Source organism: Homarus americanus, unplaced genomic scaffold (genome assembly GCF_018991925.1).
Source record: "Homarus americanus isolate GMGI-L3 unplaced genomic scaffold, GMGI_Hamer_2.0 scaffold31037, whole genome shotgun sequence".
NCBI classification, from domain to species: domain Eukaryota; kingdom Metazoa; phylum Arthropoda; class Malacostraca; order Decapoda; family Nephropidae; genus Homarus; species Homarus americanus.
This window is the reverse complement of record NW_024722227.1, coordinates 20,350,125-20,368,746: the sequence shown is the minus strand read 5'-3', so window position 1 is coordinate 20,368,746 and position 18,622 is coordinate 20,350,125. Positions and strand designations below refer to the sequence as shown.

The 18,622-nt window shown below is 38.0% G+C and overlaps 1 protein-coding gene across 8 annotated transcripts in view; it reads left to right on the top strand.

Annotated features, from left to right (window-relative positions):
• Window positions 1–18,622, top strand: part of LOC121862411 (heterogeneous nuclear ribonucleoprotein 27C-like) — a 98,049-nt gene that overhangs the window by 78,289 nt on the left and 1,138 nt on the right. For 6 of the 8 annotated variants that reach the window (XM_042360680.1, XM_042360678.1, XM_042360683.1 and 3 more), the window contains one exon: window positions 16,474–18,622. This exon is cut by the window's right edge and continues 1,138 nt beyond it. In XM_042360680.1, coding sequence (XP_042216614.1) covers window positions 16,474–16,571 — 98 coding nt within the window. In that variant the 3' untranslated portion in view covers window positions 16,572–18,622. The remainder of the gene's footprint in view (window positions 1–16,473) is intronic. The other 2 variants (XM_042360686.1, XM_042360684.1) reach the window with 1 other exon arrangement.

Here is an 18,622-nt window from a genome sequence, read left to right as displayed (position 1 = left end):
TAGATGTTATTTTTTTGAGTGGGTGCTGCCTAGTGTTGGTGTGTGTGTAGCTGCTGTATTCACAACTCCTTTGTTTCAATATTATGGGTGGGTCTTGAAAGTGTTATTCTCACTGGTATTCTCAGAGCTGGTTACATTTATTGCCCAAATGTTTGACAAGTTAGCCTTTACTTAGAAGGTGAATATGTTCTCACTCCTAAAAACTGTCATTAAATGATTCATGAAACATTGGAGAAAGTCGAGAAGTTTTACTAGTAAATGAAATGAAGCGTACTTTCTGAATTACATAAAATGAAGATATACATGTGATTTAGTTGGCATTCTGAAGCAAGAAATCAGTAGTGGATCAGTTTCTGGGTTGTACATGGATGCAAATTAACTTTTGAAACAAACTTAAGTTTGTAATATCCTATTACCCCTATTTTGTGGGGGGTTAACATAAACACTGTAGCGTAATGGTCTGGAAAACATTTTGTACATCACATGTTAAGGTAGGCACTTATCCCCCCTTCCTTAACTGAAAATTTTCCCTGGCAAAGCTGGCTAAAAGAGCACTTGGAAATCCTGCATATAGTGTCCAGCTTTCCCTCAGGTAAAATTGAGTTGGTGATGGGAAAGGCATCTGGGTGTAAAGTTTAATTGAAGTTTGCTTGATGGTAGTCAGGACACCATGCCATCAGGTAATCATGAAAATTCCTTGCAAACAGGAAATGAACTTAAAGGGTGCCAAAATATAGAGGAGAGGAGAGAAGACAATCCTGGTGGCATCTTCATTGTGGAAAGTGTCTAGAAGATTACCATAGACAACCCAGAAGACAATAACACCAATAATCAGTATTTCTAAAACAAAACTTAACAAGTGTTATCCACAATTTTAAAAGACAGGTTTAGGGCTAAGCTAACACCAATCATTTTTGCCTCAAAAAATCTAAATTTGTCAGTCCTACACATGCCCCAACATCTAACAGCTTGATGATGAAGTAGAATACTTCTTTGAATACCTAATAAACTTGTGTAGAAAAAGAAATGGCCAATAAAGAATTAATAATTACAGTACCTAAAAGTTGGTGCTGTGAGAAAAAGGGGTGTTGATGAACTGAGTTAGAGGTACACAATTGGCTGAATTTCAGAACAGCATGAAAAATAGATGTAATCTTTAAGTAAGAAGACTAACAGGTTTGAATTTAGAACATAATTATTTGAATTGGAAGAAAAGCTGCTATAAAGCAAGTCCACATTGAACAAAAGGGTTAGGTCCCACTAAAACACTTTAGTTAGGTGGATTATCTTCATCTCAACCTTTTTTCCCATATAAATTAATGTAATAAGGGGGGATGTGTTCTTGTACTAAGCTGTGACAAAAATAATTGTAACATCAAAATACTGAAGATAAAAACAAAAACCTAAAGGTACATAAACAGAGTTGTTAATTGTTGTTTGTGGGAATATTAATTCATTCTCTCTAGTAATGATACAATGTTTATTTTGATATTGTAGGAAACTGCATGGTTTACATAATTTGTTTATCAGTGAGCCTGTTGCCATTTTCAAATTAGACTACTTACAAGATATGTATTTCTCCCATATGTACACTTGGCGACAGGAGCGGGTAAGGGGAGTGAATGACCCCTAGTTAAGTGTTGTCTGCAGTTGTAACTCACTCCCTGCCATATTTCACTGGATTTACTGTTATTATTAGTGTTTACTGATAGAATAGTGTTTAATAGTAATTAATCATGGCATTGAAGCTTGGTCAGACTTATCACTGTAACCACCAGGCTAATGGGCCAAGTTGTGAGGTGTTAGCTGGCTCAGTGAGGGAGGGTAGGAGAGTTCAGAGTGTAGGGAGGGGGGGGAGCGTTGCTAGGGAGACGTAGGAGGTACCTCCCAGTTGGTCTTTGTTACTATGATTAAGCAGGGAGTGTATGCAAATGGCAACTGTGTTAAACTTTCACTTGGCTTTTATTTACTGGTTTAGAATACAGTGTTTGTTGTTGTACAATATTATATTGTGAATGACAGTCACAGTAGAATGAGAGAAAGGCAGAGTGTAGGTGAGATGTAGTGTATGTCGTGCTGATTTGATCTAGCTAAAGCAAATCCTCTCTGCATCACTGGAATTATAATTTAGGTGATAATAGAGGAAGTGATCATGGAGCTGGTGGTGGAGGGGAAGATTTTTGGTAATTGGTGAGGAGATGTGTCAGTCATGTTGTTTGGTAACACTGGCTGCAGCACTGCCAGACACAATTGAAAAGCTGATGTCTACCCACAAAATTGAGTGTAAGAATAAATGAACAACATCATATTTCTTCTACATTATGTTACATAAATTTTAAATTATGGAGTGAGAATAACAAATAAACAATGTACAGCAGGCATAGGCAACCTTTCCTCAGTCGTGGGTTGCTTTACGGTTTAGGTATTTTTCTGCGGGCCAAGCCGCCTAAAATATATATCCTACCTAACCCAAAAATAGTGTTATTATTGTACTAGCACAGACAGTGAAACGGTTTATCGTCACGTCCACCTTATAATATTTCAGTTTACAGTTAATCTTTTTTCCCATTTATGAAACAAATTCATCATAATATTTTTTTTAAGTAAAGTGTTATGTTTCTTGGCATTTAACAAGATGAGTGAAGCATTCTGTGAATACATTGAATTTTCCTATAGGTAGAGCATTTTCCTTACTTAAGAGTGACACCCACCAGAATAATGTCAATGTTAATCTTGGCACATGAGGAACTATTCTGAGACAACCTATAGGAACATCTATCTATTTTATAGGCGTAAAGGATGAGGTACTGTGAAGAGAGAGTCGGTCTGCCAACCAGAAAGAGACCTTTGACCCATGTCAGGGCTGGATCCAGGAATATCAAGGGGGGGGGGGGGTGGTCCAAGAAGTTTTGGATGGAGGAACATGGCGAGCAAAGCAAGCCTCCCAAAGTTTTTTTGAAATGTGACCAATATTGTGGGCATTCTGAGGTCATTTTGAAGCCATGAGCACTTGATAATAAGAGATATTCTGAGGTCAATAGTAATTACTTTTTACTATACAAAAATGCCTGAGTACAATACTTCATTAAAGAAAAGGTATTGGAATTGGCTGATGAAAAGGGGGGACCGGACCCCCCTTGCTTGTGACCACTGCCTGTGACCTCGCTCAACCTTGGTTACTGCCCAAGTGACCCACTGCCGCATAGCAGCTAATCCATCAAACAGACCATGCCCAACTTGGCCCGTAAATGTTTATATTGTTGACTACCGTATTTTGCGGCATAGAAGACGAACTTTTTATTGCAAAAATATACCTTGAAAATTACCATGCGTCTTCTACGACGCTAGTTGATGGGTTGTAGCAGAGGTTTTCTTAGGGTCAACTGAAATCAGCCCCTTACAACCCCTTACAAAGACTTTTACCTTATTACTTAGTAATTACAAGTGTTCTCTATACAGGTTGACAATCCTTTATCCGAAATCCTTGGGGCCAGAGGCATTTCGGTTTTCGGAATTTTTCGGTTTTCAGATTTTTTTTTTTAATGTGTATTAGCCCACCCGGGCATAGATCACTGACCCACATTGGGGCCTGGGGGTCTAAAATATAATAATAAAAATTATAATAATAATAATAATTCATAGGTCTAGGTCGTGTTTCTCACTTTTGATCTTTTTTTCATTCTTGTATTTCTTTACTGTATTATTATTTTATTATTACAGTATTATTGTTATTATTATTATTTAATTTTATTATTATTTTATTATTATTATTATTATTATTATTATTGTAATCATTATTATTTTATTTTGGTGTATAATTATTAAAATTTTTATTTACTATGAATAATTATTATTATAATTATTATTACTATTACATTTTTGCCCCCCAGGCCCCGATGTGGGTCAGTGATCTGTGCCTGGCTGGGCTAATAATCCCTGTAAAAAAAAAAAAAGGCCCCACAAAAAACTTTCGGTTTTTAGAGCTTTTCAGTTTTCGGAATTTCGGATAAAGGGTTGTCAACCTGTACTGTAAAACAATTGATTTAACTAATATTGTTGATACACTGCAAAAAATACGATTTACTTACTCGGTAGGTAAAAATTAACAAATAAACGGCTGCAGCTACACAACCCTTGCTGCTGTGCTGTTTGTTTACTAATGGCAGTGGTGCGGCAGCGCCACATATTGAGGAATTGCGAAAGGTTGTCTGCTGGTCTCAAAGCACAGGAATTTTTTGTTTCTTCACACTTGAGTGTCTATAACTTTATTCATTCACTACCAGGCCTTCACTGGTGTCACAAGCCATTTTCATTCTTGCAAATTATCTCCCTCATCTATGGCGGGTGTATCAAGGAGACATAATATTGCATTTAAACTTGAAGTAGTGTTATATGTCAAAGAACATGGGAACAGGGCAACAGAGAAACTTCGGACCACCACCTACTGTGAAGATGATTCGTCAGTGGAGGAAGCAGGAGGAAGAATTAAAAAAAGTGAAAAAGCAGAAGCATAATCTTCATATGTTACCAGCAAAATGGCCATACTTAGAAGAAAACTTGAAAACATGGATATTAGACCAAAGAAGCTTGGGTTTGGCGGTGACTGCGAAGATGATCATTTTCTAAGCAAGAAGGTTAGCAGCAAACACAGTGGTGGACGACTTCAAAGGAACTGCTTGTTGGTGTTTTCGCTTCACGAAACTAAATGGCTTAAGTTTGCGAACAAGAACAAAGTTAGTAAGTACAGTGGTCCCTCGGTTAATGAGCACAATTCGTTTCAGAAGGTTGCTCGTTAACCGAAACCATTGTTAAATTGGTTTTTTTGGGTAATTGGTTCCAGCTCACCGAAAATTGCCTAAAGTCAACAAAAAAAGGTAATAAAATACACTTGCTTTGAGGTGTGTGTGTAGAAGGCTCCTGGATGATGATGATGATGCTGATACGAATTTGAAGTGGGAGGTGGAGGAGAAGGGAGAAGAGAAGGAAGTGGAGGTGGAGGAGAAGCATTTTACTGCTTCTTGGAAGGCGAGTCTCCTTCCATGAAATTGTCAGGAACCCCTGGACTGACAGATTCTCCAGCAGGAACATCCTTTCTCCTTAAATTGGAAGGCTGAGGGCGAGCATCTTTTTCCTGCTGCCTTTTAGTGAAGAAATTGTCAATTTTTGTTTGTGGGGCATCTGTCCTCCTCATCACTAACTGATGTTTGAAGGAGACCACTGCATCCTCAACATTACACAAAGCAAGTTCTGCTTTTTCCACATTAGGGTGCCTTGAAGCCAGTTTCCTGAACTTCTCCCAGTAATGAACAACATCTTTCAAGTCTGAAGTAGACATATGGTCATCACTTTCCTTTTCCTCCTCACCACTGTCAGCCTCTAACATCTCATCCAGTTGCTGCAAGTCTTCAGGAGTAAGTTCCTGCTCATGAGACATCACAAGCTCTTCTCCATGCTCCTCCTCCAGTCAAGGCCCAATGACTGACCAATGGACACAATCTCCTGTTCTAACTCTGCTTCTTCCTCAAATCCCTCAAAATCATGGACTACTGATGGCCACAGTGCTTTCCATGCAGTATTGAGGGATCTAGTGGAGACTTCTTGCCATGAGGACACAATCAATTTTACAGCCTCCAGGGTGTTAAATTGTGTCTCCCAGAACTGTGCCAGTGTTCGTTCAGGATCAGTGGAAGTTGCCTGATGGCACCTCCTGAGCATTTTCTACATGTACAGCTTCTTAAAGTTGCTGATCACATTCTGGTCCATTGGCTGTATGATTGATGTAGTGTTGGGAGGCAAAAACAACACTTTGACAAAGTCAAATTGAGACCCCAAAGTGCTGGCAAGTTGAGGGTCATGACCAGGGCCATTATCCATAAGGAGAAGAGCCTTTAAAGGAAGTTTATTGGTGGTTAGGTAGCTCTTCACAGAAGGGCAAAACACCTTAACTGCCCATTCATTAAAGAGCTGTCTTGTCACCCATGCCTTACAGTTGGACTTCCAATAAACTCTACGCCGTCCTCTTACCACTTTTTGTTGCTTGAAGACCCAGGGTTTCTTAAGGCTTCAGTCGGAAATCCCCTGAAGCATTGGCACCAAGCAATAGATTGAGACGGTCTTTCATGGGTTTATGCCCAGGTAAAGAGACTTCATCTTTGGTGATGAATGTCCTTTTGGGCACCTTTTTCCAGAACAGCCCAATTTCATCCACATTGAACACTTGCTGTGGAAGATAATTTTCTTCTTCCATCAGTTCTTTAAACTCCACAAAAAATTTTGCTGCTCCTTCCTTATCAGCACTGGCAGCCTCACCATGCCTAACAACACTAAAAAGTCACTTCTTTTCTTAAATTTTTCGAACCAGCCCTTGCTGGCCCTAAACTCTTCAAACTCTGTGCCTGAAGAACCGGGTTGATCTGCATTTAAATGTTCGTAAATCTCCCTGGCTCTTTCACAAATAAATTCGGTAGAAACTGGATCACCTTTCATTTGTTTTTCCCTAATCCAAATGAGAAGTAACACCCCTGGTAGATTTGTCTCACTTTCCCTTCCGTGAATTTGTCTTTCTGTGAAAGAATTGTCGACGCAGTTGATGTCGACATGCCATATTCTTTGCTAAGCACATTAGTTCTAATGCCTTCTTCGTGTTTCTTAATAATTTCCTATTTCACCTGGATTGAAATCGCTTTTCTGGATTTCTTAGGACTCATGCTGGATTCAAAAACAATGTCAAGACTAAAATTTTAAGTTTAATTGCTGTAAATAAAGAATATTTTCTTTAAATCAACACTGCACTATATATCATCAATATGTAAAATAAATTTCAAAATTACTAATAATTTCACTGTAAAAATGGAAAAAATAGTTAATGTTGAAGAGAGTCTGAAGCAAGATGTTACCTCCACTGAAAAGACAGAGACTGATGCCTGTTTGGTGTGTTGAGTGGCTGTTTGGTGCGCTAAAAAATAGTTTCCCTGTACTTCAATTATGTTAAATAATTGTTAAAATGACTAAAAAAATTAATATAAGACTTTTAAAATTATTGAATAGTACAAACTTCTTGATAGTTACTAAAATAGTAAGGAATTTAAGCCCTAAAACCGATTACTGTATTGGTGGACTAATACGACAGCTAGTGAGCAAGCGAAAACATGTTGAGGGCCGCTCGTAAGGAATTCGTTAATCGAGTGATTGCTCGTTAACCAAAGTGAAGAATCTTATGGAAGGTAATTTGTTAACCGAGGGATCACTGTATAAAAAGTCTTATTCCTAGAATTACATTTCCATGTATAAAAAGTCTTATTCCCAGAATTACATTTCCAAAATCAGGGGTGCGTCTTCTATTCCGCAAAATACGGTACACATATATCACTTACGTTTTTGTAGTTACTTACTCTTAGGTGATGAAACCGTAATGAATTTTGTGAAGATTATTCTTTTAAAGAATATTGCTTTACTTAGCATACACTGGCTGCATCTACCTGAACCGCTGGCCACATTAAATAGAATTTCTTATCACTCGGCAGGCCGCACAAAGACATAGTTCGGGCCACATGCAGGCCGTGGGTTGTTCATGTCTGATGTACAGTATTGTATAATATTGTACAATACTATCATGAATGACAGTCATAGAATGAGTGAGAGCAGTGGGAGGGAGGAAGGTGAAATGAATTAGGTGGTGATCATGGAGCTGGTGGTGAGAAATGTGGGGTTGACCTACCTTTCATAATAGTAGAGCATTCTTTTATTAATCGGCAAATGGGTAGTAAAAACTTTTTTTTATTTATAGTAAGGATTCGTTCAAGGGATTAATATTCAATGGGGACGTTCTATATAGCTGATAGTAGCACTTAGAATTTATTTTTAGTTGGTTTCTGATACCTGTACAGTCAGTTTTGCTTTAACGCGATAGTTGTGTTCTTGTAAAACAATGTGTTATAGAAATTCGCGTAATAGAAATTAGGGTTAGCCTAACACAAAGGATAGCACCTTCTAAATAAATGTTACATTCATATCTAATAATGAAATCATACAGTAAATGTAACACTTTACCTTGAAAAATATGAATATAACTTGATGGGGGAGAAGGATGATTTTGAGGTTGATAACATCGAGCTTCTCTTCAAGTGTTATAGCCTTTCTTTTACGATCATCACCGGGAATGCGATCACCAGAATGCTTCTTGGAGATGTTCTTCTTTACCATATTCACAGTTAATACCACAGCAAACAAGCGTTCCCGTTATACAAATATCGTTCCTCTATTCATAAATTGCGTTAGAGCCAATTCGCGTTGTCAAAACACGCGTTATAGCAGAACTCACTGTACTACGTTCTCCAATATCTGAACCTTTATAAATTTGCCCAAAACATAATTTCCATTCTGCAGTAGAGCTTCAGTAATTATTCCAATTTGATTTTCCCCGTTGGATAATACGGTTTATTGAAAAATTTCAGCAGCCCAAAGGCTAAAAATATACATTAGACAAAAATGACTTACAACATACAAAGACGTAGGGTAGTTGGGTCGTTTAACAAAAGCTTTCATTACTAAAAGCAGAAGGAACATGAATTGAACATACAAGTTATAGTTCACAGTTGATGGCCTGTGCTGGTTTCTTGCCATACTGTGTGAGGTCCCGTAGGCCACGTTGTGTAGTAACTCATTCATAGGTGTTGATATAATGGACCTCACATGGTCATGGAGACTTCGGGTGGTGTGGTATCCACATGGTGTAGTAACTCGTATGTAGGTGTTGACATGAAGGACCTCATGTGGTCATGGAGACACTGGGTGGTGTGGTGTTCACTTGGTGTAGTAACTTGTCCGTAGGTGTTAACATGAAGGACCTCACATGGTCATGGAGACACTGGGTGGTGTGGTGTTCATGTGGTGTCGTAACTCGTCCGTAGGTGTTGACATGAAGAACCTCACGTGGTCATGGAGACACCAGCTGGTGTAGTGTGGTGTCACAGTACCTCACTCTCTGCTAAGTGGTGTTGTGTTATCTTATGGTCAGGTGTAAAGCCAACCCAGGGTGGACTGATTAACACTGCATGATCAGAAGATGGTGGTCAGTTCCCAGGGGTGCTTATCTCTGGGTGTGGACCTCACTGTTAGGGTCATAGCTCTCACTGGTACTGTCTAGTGCTGAATTCACAGGCTTAAACACTGATCCCACTTCTTTCCAAAATTAAATTGTCACTTTTGGTGGGATTATGTTGATATGCCGGTGGTGAGGATGGGTCGGGGAGAGGAACTTGGGGAATGGGCCAACATTGGCAGCTGCCACAGCTGGAGCGGGCACCTGACAGGTCTTGACCCTCCGGTGGTCAAGGGTGGGGATGATGTTGGGATGTGTGGGTGGTGGTTGGAGGGGGTATGTGGGTGGTGATGGTGTGTGGGGGTGGTGATTGGAGAGTGTTTGTGAGGGTGGTGTTGGTGTGTGTGGATTATGTGGGGTGATGGTGGTGTTGGAGGATGGCTGGAGCTGGTGGAAGGCGAACTTTTTGGGGGGGCTGGGGGGTCACAAGGTCCCTTTTCTTCTCCCCCTTCCAATTCCATTCTTTTATTAAAAAAAAAATATGTTTGTACTGGAGTCAATAAAATCAGTTCTAATTTAGTTACACTTTTTTTTTATGATAATCTAATTTAGTTACACTTTTTTTTTATGATAATCCTTAATACTTTATCTAAAAGTTTGGTTAAATAATTATATTTAAAAAACAAAAGATCTATATAATATGGGCGTGAATGGAGCTGTATGTTACAGCAAAAACAGTGAGGTATTATTTTTCCAAGAGTAAACGATGCAGATTCGTAGGAGTTGAAGTTATTTACGCAAACACCACTGTACACATAGAATAGTGTTCATACTGGAAACAATGATGTGTACTCACCAGCACATCCTGACATCTTTAGCCTAGAATAGGCAGACACTTCACTCAATTGACTGTAATACATAACTAATCGTGTCTTAACACTTGTGATGAAGGTTGGGTAGGAGATTATTGGGTCACATTACTAACCTGACCCGATGCAACGTCTGGTCAGCCATTGTTGGGTGGGGGATTAGTGGGTCTTATGATCTGATGATGTCTTGAATGAAGTTCAAGTGTAACGTATTTTTTAGGCACAAGGCTGTCATCAAAAACTTTATAAACTTTTATTCACAACATCTTCACTGATTGTGTTAAGGAAACAGCCCCCTTTCAGTAGCTTATTCCCACAATATCCAAGTTGTTTATGGGGTTTTGGCAATTCAATGGACAGTTAAATCCCCTTCCCCCCCCCCCTCCCCATTCTTGCTTAAGGTCATTCTGACATAACAACCTTTAGTAAAATATTCATAGAAAATAAACTAGAAAAGATAACATACTTCTATTTTCTCTAGTGCTATCTGGCATCTTTCTAGTATGCTACCGAGTGTGAAAGGAGGAACAACTGGACTAGCATTCAAATAAGGGAAGTCAGTACAGTATACTCTCAACTGTCGAAGCGGTCAGACACACAATTCTTTGCTCGCTCCAGCACACATACTCAAAAGTAGCACAGGGTATTGGATGTTTAATATACACTCCATATAGGTTTCATCACATAACTACCAAGCCTGTCATGTGCTGTAACTCCAAAACTGTTGAGAATTGACCGCCTGATTTATGAAAGGTATTTCAAGAACACCCTGGATATGTACCAATTTTAAAAAATAAGGTATCATTTAAAAGAGGAAAAAATACAAAGAAATTTTTGGTCGTGCTTCTTCTTTATTGAAAAAATAGATTAGGAGAGGTTGAATATAGTATAAAATGAAAGAAAATAATAATTGTTTGCTAAATAAAAAAATAATAATTCTAACAATTCGTTAATTGTGTACATACAGTATAGTCTTCATTTACGCGGTCAGTTGAACCCGTGGAGGTCCGCGTAAAACGAGAAACGCGTAAACGAAATAACAGAACATATGGGATTAATAATAGAGACTGGGCCAACCCCCAAACTGCTCTTTTTCAGACAAATAATACGTAGTAAAAAAACATCTTAATTTTATGATGGTATGCACACACAATTAATATTTAAGAGAAATATCAATAATATTAGGTTTTTTAACACTTACGTTAGTAGAAAAGATTGCTGGGCACACGGGGATGGAGGGGTTGGTTCCGAGGCAGATTATTGGCCCCCACTTGTATCAATTGTATCACTATCCACCACAGAGGCTTGCAGGGCCTCTTTGTCAAACCCCTCAAAGTCCATATCCTCACTATCACTGACTTGGGCTGGCTGTGGCGGGTGAAGAACTCCGTAATGTTTTGATGACTGGGCGACCTTGTGCGCACCCTGCCCGTGCTGCTTCCCGCGTAAATGATGGAATGAACCGTGGAAATAAAAATTGTCGGTCTGGCAAGGTGCCGCGTAAATCGAGACTATACTGTATATAACTATCACATAAATAACTTGCAAGAAAATTCTTCATGGGGTGGCAGAGAAATCAAAATTAAATTTCTTAAAATTTTGATTTTTATAATAAAGAATCCTGATCAAAATGCTTGAGACATGGATATGATCAGTACTGTATAGATATACATAACATAAATAAAAATCAAGAAAATCAAATGATAAATAAAAAATTTCAAGTCGGTATCCTTAAGAGAAAAGAATTTTGTACCATTGCATATGTGGATATGCATTCTGATGACATTATTATTTACCTATGAGGTATATACATAGTACTGTATTGTATATGAAGGGTACATGTATATATAAGTACAGATTATTACAATAACGTACCTTTCCTAATTATTGAAAAACAAATAAACAATGTTGTATCATGAATTTGTCAGTATTTGCTGACAAACAAAGTAATGTATACTACTGTACTACTATAATGTATATACTGTACTCACCAGCAGACACTTCACTCTGGTGACTGTAATGCTGAACTGTAATCACGTCTTAACACTTGCTGTGGAGGTTGGGTGGGAGATTAGTGGGTCATGTTACTAACCTGACCTGATGCAATATCTGGTCACCCATTGTTGGGTGGGGGATTAGTGTGTTTTATGACCTGAAGATGTCTTGGATAAAGATGAAAAGTAAGGTGCTCCAGTGTTTCCCACTTACTGAATGTACAATACAGTATTATGTCAATGTAATCACTTTACGTTCTTAATACTGAATTCTTGGCTGGTTTTGTTCTGGTACAGTAGGGTCGGGATATGTCGCGAGATAGGGTCCAAGGATGTTCGTTATATACTAAATCAATGGGGACAATAGGGTTAGGTTCTGGAGGCCAATAAAAGTGACTAAACTTGACAAAATGGCACTCTTAAGTTAGCAGAATATAACTTGCATTGCTAGAATCCTTGCAAGACTGCAAATAATTTGAATATACTCATATATTTTGCACGAGATAAAATTTTTAGTCATTTGTACTAAAATGTACTAAATTATTACTGAAATTTTTGTTTTTTGCCAACTATAACATGTTTATATTTAAATTCATCACTATCTTACAAGAATTCCAGCAATATAAGTTATATTAAGTCAATTCATTGACATTTATAAGAGAAAACATAGACTCCCTGTATATGACAGATAAATAAATACCACACTAGGTAACCGTTGTCTGGCTGGCCCAGCTGTCATAATAAATCAACTCCTCTCCGACTTCCAGTAAGGGTGACTGTGGTTTTTGTAATAAAATGTCAGACTAAAGTTAGTAAAATATAAATTACTTTGCTGGAATTCTTGCTGTACAACAACAAACACTGTATTCTAAACCAGTAAATAAAAGCCAAGTAAAAGTTTAACACAGTTGCCATTGCATACACTCCCTGCTTAATTACAGTAACAAAGACCAACTGGGAGGTACCTCCTACGTCTCCCTAGCAACGCTCCCCCCTCTCCTACCCTCCCTCACTGAGCCAGCTAACACCTCACAACTTGGCCCTTTAGCCTGGTGGTTACAGTGATAAGTCTGACCAAGCTACAATGCCATGATTAATTACTATTAAACATTATTCTATCAGTAAACACTAATAATAACAGTAAATCCAGTGAAATATGGCAGGGAGTGAGTTACAACTGCAGACAACACTTAACTAGGGGTCATTCACTCCCCTTACCCGCTCCTGTCGCCAAGTGTACATATGGGAGAAATACATATCGTGTAAGTAGTCTAATTTGAAAATGGCAACAGGCTCACTGATAAACAAATTATGTAAACCATGCAGTTTCCTACAATATCAAAATAAACATTGTATCATTACTAGAGAGAATGAATTAATATACCCACAAACAACAATTAACAACTCTGTTTATGTACCTTTAGGTTTTGTTTTTATCTTCAATATTTTGATGTTACAATTATTTTTGTCTCAGCTTAGTACAGGAACACATCCCCCTTATTACATTAATTTATATGGGAAAGATGGTTGAGATGAAGATAATCCACCTAACGAAATTGTTTTAGTGGAATCTAACCCTTTTGTTCAACGGGTACTTGCTGTACAGTACTCGAGTACATTTAGTTACTTTACAACTGTGCAGATAACTCACTAAATGTCTGTCTGTCGGGTGTGGAGTGGTGGTGTTAACCTCTTGGCTGGCTAGGTTCATGAGCTTTGTGGTTGGGTCGCGTGTGCACAATTACCCTGCTTACAAATATTTACAGCACATGATACACCTGGAATTTTGGTATTTATAATAAATACAAGCATGTAATATTTTCAAGGTTGTATGTTTTTAATTACCAAATTTCAATAGCTTCATCAAGTGCCATAAATAATTACGTATAAGCAAAGTAAGTTCCTTCTATCACAGTCCGTGCAGCTGGCCACCCACTGTCAGGTTGCCACATTTTTTATTTAACTTTTATTGTACAGTATTACCTAATTAACTCAATAAAATAGTCCAATTAAAAACTTAATAAATTACAGTATAGTCTTCATTTACGCGGTCAATTGAACCCGTGGAAGTCCGCGTAAAACGAGAAACGCGTAAACGAAATAACAGAACATATGGGATTAATAATAGAGACTGGGCCAACCCCCAAACTACACTTTTTCAGACACAATAGTACGTTGTAGTAAAAATAACATCTTAATTTTATGATGGTATGCACACACAATATTTAAGAGAAATATAAAAAATATTAGGTTTTATAACACTTACGTTTAGTAGAAAAGATGGCTGGGCACACGGGGATGGGGTGGGTTGGTTCCGAGGCAGAGGGCAGATTATTGGCCCTCACCTGTATCACTTGTATCAATTGTATCACTATCCACCACAGAGGCTTGCAGGGCCTTTTTGTCAAACCCCTCAAAGTCCATATCCTCACTATCACTGACTTGGGCTGGCTGTGGCGGGTGAAGAACTCGGTAATGTTTTGTTGACTGGGCGACCTTGTGCGCACCTTGCCCGCGCTGCTTCCCGCGTAAATGATGGAATGAAATGTGTAAATAAAAATTGTCGGTCTGGCAAGGTGCCGCGTAAACCAAATCCGCGTAAATCGAGACTACTGTATAATGACACGTGGGACACAAATTTTTAGTTTAGAAAGATAAATTTATTGAGATATATATGTTTTCACATATGGTTCATCATGTTTTGTTAATGAGTGTCAGTGGTACAGCGGCAACATGCATAACTTGCACCAATATGTCGAGGGTTCAAGCCGCCTCCTGGACACATGTGAGAAGAGTGTTATCCAGTGTGACTCTACTAAACATGACAAGTTTCCTGGTTACAATAAGTCAATTATTATAGGAATGTATTTTGAAATAGATTAAGATGAATGAATTATATTAAAATACAGTACTATACTAAGTTTGGGTGTGTAGCCCAGAGTGACAATCTTGATAGTGTTATTGATAACACTGCATACAACACACACACACACACACACACACCTCTGATTAGTCCGAATTAACGAGGGTCAACTGTGTGTGTGTGTGTATATATACAGTGGGGTATGCTATAACGAACGGATCCTACTACGAATATTCCTATAACGAACGGTTTTACCTATAAAATTGAGAATGCTATAACGAACGCAACTCCTACAACGAACGCGGATGAATACGGGACTATTTCGCCTGGCGCATGAATATTGTTGTACCGCGACCCACAACAAGAGCATCAGGCGCCATCTTTGTCTCATTGTGTAGCCAGTGCACCACTGTTATTGTTGAAATTTCGTCTTTTGATGTGGAAATTCGCGTTATTTGTATAACTATTTTGTTATACAAGTATACAATTGTAACAATGAGTCGTCCAAAGCGAGTGAGAAAGCTAATAACCCTTGAAACTAAGAAAGAAATTATAAAGAAACGTGAGAATGGAAGAAGCATTGCGAAACTTAGTGATGAATATGGGATGGCTAAATCGACTATATGTACGATTTTGAAGAATAAAGAGGAGTTAAAAACTGTGCAAGTGGCTAAGGGAATCTTTAGACTTTACAAAGCAAGGTGTAATGTGATCGAAGAGATGGAAAATTTACTCTTAGTGTGGATAAAGGAGAAAGAAATGGCAGGTGGTAACATTAGTGAAGCTATAATTTGTGAGAAGGCTAAACAATTGTTTGAGGACCTTAAAGCCAAGACTCCCAGTGGAAGTAATAGTGATGTGCCAGTGTTTAGGGGTACCTGCATGCTGAATATCACTAAGGTAAGATAAAGTACCGTATTTTTTACATTTTCCACAGAATTTTTTCAGTGTTAAGCGGTTGTATTTGGGGGCCTGGAACGGATTAATCCTATAACGAACGAGGTTCTGGAACCAATTACGTTCATTATAGCATACCCCACTGTATAGTGATAAACAATATAGAACAATGAAAATAATGGAAAAAATGGTAATTTAATAAAAAAAAAATTGCAATGAATCGTGAATGTATTGGAATTCTGTTCTTAGGTGCGGATGTTCGTAAGTCGGTCGGTCATAACTCGGACTGCCTGTTTGTGTGTGTGTGTGTGGTTTGATTCATGCTTTATTCATTCAGGTGGAAAGAGAAAAGAATGGTGTGCAGTAGCAATAAAATGTTATGGTATTTTAAATTACGCTATCCTAAATTATAAAATAACAGAAATTACTAATTGTGAGTTATACAGTATTTCAATAGTACCTCAAACAAGTATCTGTCAGGATGAGTTCGATGGAAATGCTACATGAAACCCATGAGGGTTGGTATGGTAACTGAGCATCATAGTAATTACACTGAAATAAATACACATTGCATTATTTAAGTTAAACTGTTACAGTACCAAAGTAACTGCATGTCCCAATATCTATCATTCGTGGTCTTGTTTCACACAATGGTGAACAGGTATTTTTTTGAGATACTATTTAGCAATATACACATTTCATATACTGTACTGTATTGTACATATTCTGTTATAGTTTAACACTAATGCTGATTTTTTCTAGGGTTCATAGGTTAAATGTAATATTTATTTATTTATTTTTGCTTTACAGGGGCAGCTCGGTATGGTAGTGAGGGTGTTATCAGGCAGGAGGGCAGAGATCCACACACCAATGGGCGGCCCTCGCCACTCACATACATCCAGCTATAGTCATGGATTCTGAGGGTTCATTGTGTAGATGACTTGAGCCCATGTTGGAAGAGTGCCATATGTTTGGAGTTAAATGTGCCACATAAATAAATTCCAGTTTAGTAGTATGAGTGGTAAAACTTGCCATTGAATGACATCAGTTCCATTTTGGGAGTTTTCCATTTTAACCTTTGTCAAGCCATGTCAGTGGTGGTATGATCTGGGATAATGTGGTTCTGGTATGATTTTGATGTGGACTGCTGTTGTGGTTGTATCTCTTGAAATCAGCCTTATTGAATAGTTGATCTCTTGCTCAGAATTACTGGTCATGTAACTTGTCAGGAGAGTAACGAGCTTTTCTAAACTGTTATATAGATTATGAATCAAATATAATTATCTTTGATGTTTTGTAAAGATGGTTTATGGCCTACAAATAAGAGTAGATTCACATTACTCTTTTATATAATCATCCTCATGGCTTAAAAAATTATAGATATAGAAATTAGTAAATTGGCACCCTTCCAGTGTGGGCACAGTATATTGAAGCAGGTACGTAGTAGAAACAGTATGCCTCCTTCGCGACGACAAACAGTACACAAACATTGTGAGAGAACGACCATCCCCTTTATTGCCTACTAATGACTTTCGAGCAATGTACCATCGTCATCACAACTCCACCACTTTAAAAGCCCACCACAATAAACCTCTCCACCTGGTCTAAGGTTAGAAGTAAGACAACACAGAGACCAAAGATTAGCTCGTATCAAGAACTGCCCTGTACAGGACCACTTTTTCTCTGCCTATTTCCTATTTTAATTATTTTTATTTAAACTTCTTTGGGACTTGCTCTCTTGCTAATTTGTTTTTGACAGTTTTATGTGGACGAGCAATATTAACCGTATTTTACATGTATGTCGCTATTTAATTTTTTAAGGTAGTTTTTCTAGGTAAAAAAAAATTGTGATTCTCACTAGTGTTAAAGACATAGTCCATAATTTTATTGTTGTTACTATTGTAAATTTTCTTTAATATCTGACTAATATTAAGGTGTAATAATAAAGTCAAAGTGTTTTAATACCTCGTCGCAACAGAATTACAATATTTTGAGTAACATCACCAGTCTCAAGGAAAATTAGATTAAATCTGAGGTTGCCATTAAGCAAGATTTTCCTGGGCATGTTGATGGTACTTGTAAAATTGTTCTTCTGAAGGTCGTGCTGCTCCTTGGGTCCTGTACTGTACGGGCTTGATGTGAATTTACCCGGTTGTAAACAAGCAAGATTATTTGGCGCAGTGGTTTTTTAAACTGTACAATTTTAGGTACAATAATTGTTAAGAAAATTGGTTAATGTGCTCATTTCTTCTGTTGAGGCCGTTGTATTTGATACTGAAATATAAGCTTAGTCTACCGATGCCTTTTGTACAGCATTTAGGTTTTAAGTTTTAGCCTATATTTTGTACATAACAAAGACTTTTTTAACAATGAAATACTGGAGGTTTAAGTGTAGGTATTTTGTGTAAATGATTATGAGTGTGTGCTCAGCTGGCAACTGATGTGTACTGTTTCTGTTCACTTTTTTTCTATTTTATTATTTTAAAACCTGACTCCTTGCAATGGTTGTTTGTGAGGAATTGCCTCCCCATGCCTGTATTAAGTAGCTGTGGTCAGGTGTCACAGCCAAGCCTAGCCATCACACACCCCCCTCCCCCCCCCAGATACTTGATATTTTTGTTTAAGGTAACAGAACATTGTATACCGTAGCGTGAATGGCTGTTTTTTACCTGACATGGCTGGGTTTGGCTGAGGTGCCTCAAATGGTTAAAAATGGCTTAATGGCTGATGACATGTTAGAATGCAATGTGGCTGCCTTTAATGGTAAAAAGACTGGTACAAAAGTTCAGTAGAGCAGCTGCCTATTATGGAATAATGGGTTGTTTGATGATAGAAAAGGTGGCAAAGTTGCATATTGCAGCAATATAATAGCAACTTCTGCTACCATGCAGAACAGAAAGAAGATAGGCTAAGATAAAGGCATCCAATAAATGGTTGGGTTTAAAAGAAGGCAGTCTTC